The sequence below is a fragment of the Dipodomys ordii genome, unplaced genomic scaffold, assembly GCF_000151885.1.
Source record: "Dipodomys ordii isolate 6190 unplaced genomic scaffold, Dord_2.0 Scaffold108, whole genome shotgun sequence".
Taxonomy (NCBI): Eukaryota; Metazoa; Chordata; class Mammalia; order Rodentia; family Heteromyidae; genus Dipodomys; species Dipodomys ordii.
In genome coordinates, this window is record NW_012267324.1 from 492,358 (window position 1) to 495,731 (window position 3,374).

The 3,374-nt window shown below is 61.6% G+C and overlaps 1 protein-coding gene across 1 annotated transcript in view; it reads left to right on the forward strand.

Annotated features, from left to right (window-relative positions):
• The window catches only part of LOC105994735 (phylloquinone omega-hydroxylase CYP4F2-like), a 27,564-nt gene extending 24,196 nt beyond the window's left edge, over positions 1-3,368 (forward strand). Inside the window, exons 7-11 of the mRNA XM_013028373.1 lie at positions 68-195; positions 1,726-1,847; positions 2,370-2,640; positions 3,062-3,128; positions 3,235-3,368. Of these exons, the coding sequence (XP_012883827.1) occupies positions 68-195; positions 1,726-1,847; positions 2,370-2,640; positions 3,062-3,128; positions 3,235-3,368 (722 nt within the window). The remainder of the gene's footprint in view (positions 1-67; positions 196-1,725; positions 1,848-2,369; positions 2,641-3,061; positions 3,129-3,234) is intronic.
• Positions 3,369-3,374: the final 6 nt, after the last annotated feature.

Here is a 3,374-nt window from a genome sequence, read left to right on the forward strand (position 1 = left end):
GGGCGGGGGCACCCCTGGGGCCTGGGGGGCGCTGCCCTCACCCAGGATACACTCTGCCCACTGCCAGGGGACGGACTCCTGCTGAGCGCCGGGGCCAAATGGGGCCGCCACCGGCGCATGCTGACGCCCGCCTTCCACTTCAGCATCCTGAAGCCATACCTAAAGATCTTCAACGACAGCGTCAACACCATGCACGTGAGCGCCTGCCAGGGTGGCAGCGGAGAGTGGGGCCGCGGTCTGGGCCTGGGATCTGATGGTCACTGGGGCCTCGGTCTGGGCCTGGGATCTGATGGTCACTGGGGCTGCAGTCTGGGATCTGGTCGTCACTGGGGTCATGGTCTGGCCTCTGATCTGATGGTCACTGGAGTTGTGGTCTGGGATCTGATGATCACTGGGGGCCTGGTCTGGCCTGGGATCTGATGAGGAGAGAAAACCTCTAACTTTGAGGCTGGTTTACACAAAGCAATGAAATCCCATCTCTAGCTCGCAATAGGCCCTCGCATGGCACGCAGTAGGCGCTCGCATGGCACGCAGTAGGCACACGCATGGCACGCAGTAGGCGCTCGCATGGTACACATTAGGCGCTCGCATGGCACGCAGTAGGACGCGCATGGCACGCAGTAGGTACGCGCATGGCACGCAGTAGGACGCGCATGGCACGCAGTAGGTGCTCACCCCTATGGCAGTTTCTGTTTCTTTCAAGCTGGGCCTGGCTCTGTGTTTCTGTCATGACTGGGGCTCAGTCAACTTCAGGCTGGTTTCATATGCTCTTGACTGGGACAAGTGGATTCTTGTCCCAGAGATTCCTCCGATGGCACGGACACATTCCGCGGGGCGAGAAGCGTCTGAAATGCCCTGGGGACACCGATTTGTAAGGAGCTGTGGCACCACCTATTTCCCTCACCTGGCGCTGGCCAGTCGGTCCATCCCAGCGTCCAGACTGGGGCTGGAGCCGGGCGCCGGGGGCTCACGCCTGTCATCCTAACTACGCAGGAGGCTGAGATCTGGGGATCGTGGTTCAAAGCCAGCCCAGGCAGAAAAGTCTGTGAGACTCTGATCTCCAATAAACCACCAGAAAACCAGCAGTGGTGCTGTGGGTCAAGTGGTAGAGTTCTTGCCTTGAGTATAAAGAAGCTGAGGGAAGCGCCCAGGCCCTGAGTTCAAGCCCCACGACAGACAAAAAAAAAGTGGGTGTGGAGGGAAACAATACTATGCCTTTCATAAATATCTCCTGCCCAATTCTTCCCTTCTTCTTTCACCTCACCTGTACATGGTACAGACTGAGCCACCCTCGCCTCTTCCTCCTCTTCTTCCTCTTCCTCCTCCTCCTCTTCTTCCTCTTCCTCCTCCTCCTCTTCTTCTTCCTCCTCCTCCTCCTCTTCTTCCTCTTCCTCCTCCTCCTCTTCTTCCTCTTCCTCCTCTTCTTCCTCTTCCTCCTCCTCCTCTTTGTGTGCCAGTCCTGGGCTTAAACTCTGGGCCTGGGTGCTGTCCCTCAGTTTCTTTATGCTCAGGGCAAGCCCTATACCACTTGAGCCACAGCACCACTTCCGGTTTTCTGGTGGTTCATGGGTGATAAGAGGCTCAGACTTTCCTGCCTGGGCTGGCTGTGAGCTGTGATGCTCAGATCTCAGCCTCCTGCGTAGCGGGTGGCAGGCGCGAGCCGCTGCGCCCAGCTCCAGCTGTGCTGTGTCCCTCTGTGTCAGCCCCGCCCCCTTCTCCGGCCAGGCCAAGTGGCGGCGTCTGATGGCGGAGGGCGTCACGCGTCTGGACATGTTCGAGCACATCAGCCTCATGACCTTGGACAGTCTGCTGAAATGCGTCTTCAGCTTTGACAGCAACTGCCAGGAGTGAGTCCCTGGGACCCTACGTGCAGGGGTCATTTCCCAGCTCATTCCTAGAGACATCCGACCGGATGTGTAGACTTAAAGATGCAGTCCTGTCCAGGACGTGGGCCCCTGGGCTACCAACCCGAGGAAGGAGTTCTGGGAGAGTGGGCCATCCAGGGGGAACCAAGGTGGCCTTCCTGGGAGAGGATGGTCAGATCAGTCTGGAAGGGTGAGGAAGGGGATTGGGGACTCATCTTTCCAGGCAGGCAGTGAGAGGCACCGTGGGAGGGAGGCTGGAAGGAATATTGCAAAGCCTGGCTAAAGGGGTACACCCCTCTTGAGCCTTCCAGGGAGCCCCGGAAGGTTCCGCGCCCCTGTTCGTAAGGTTTCTGTCCTAGCGACAATCCTTCAGGTGACTGATATAAAAGGGAGAGAGCTGGCTGCCTGAGGCTCACCAGAAGCTGAGATCTGAGGATCGCAGCTCAAAGCCAGCCTGTGGGGTCGGGGAGGCTCAGGGGGGCCTCCGTCGGGCTCGTCCTGCAGGAAGCCCAGCGAGTACATCGCTGCCATCGTGGAGCTCAGCGCCCTGGTGGCCAAGAGACACCAGCAACCGCTGCTGCACCTGGACTTCCTGTACCAGCTGACCCCCGACGGGCGCCGCTTCCGGAAGGCCTGCCGCCTGGTGCACGCCTTCACCGACGCCGTCATCCGGGAACGGCGCCGCTCCCTCCTGGGCCAGGGCCTGGATGATGGCCTCCAGGCCAAGGCCAAGGCCAAAACCCTGGACTTCATCGACGTGCTTCTGCTGGCCAAGGTGGGCCGGGCAGAGGGTGGGGGGGCAGGGAGGAGAGGGAGGGGGGAGGACACAAACTGTGTTCTCAGCCTCAGGAAGCTCTCCAGAGAAAAATCTGTGTGTAGACGGTGGGTTGGGCGCCGGTGATCACACCTGGCATCCCAGCTGCTCAGGAGGCTGAGATCTGAGGATGGTGGTTCGAAGCCAGCCCGGGCAGGAGAGTCGGGGAGACTCTTTATCTTCAGTGAATCATCACAAAGCCAGACCTAGAGAGGTGGCTAGGAGAGGAGGACGCAGGCCGGGCCTGGGGCGGTGGTGGCCGGGCAGCCCCTGCCCCTGCGGGCGCGGCTTGGGGTGGAAGGTGGGTGCTCGGGGCTGCTCTCCGCTGCGGCTCCCGCATCCTCGGCCTCCTGCGGTTCTGCAGCGTTGCTTTCTCTTCCAGGATGAGGACGGGAAGGTGCTGTCCGACCAGGACATCCGGGCGGAGGCCGACACCTTCATGTTTGAGGGTGAGGCTTGGGGCAGGAGTCCCTCCACCCTGGGGCCCCGCTGGCCCTCCCTGCCCGGGTGCCGTCCACGCTCAGCCCGGTGACCCGCCCCGCGGCTGCCCCTCAGGCCACGACACCACGGCCAGCGGGCTCTCCTGGGTCCTCTACAACCTGGCCAAGCACCCGCAGCACCAGGAGCGCTGCCGGCAGGAGGTGCGGGAGCTGCTGCGGGACCGCGACCCGCAGGAGGTGGAGTGGTGAGCGCGG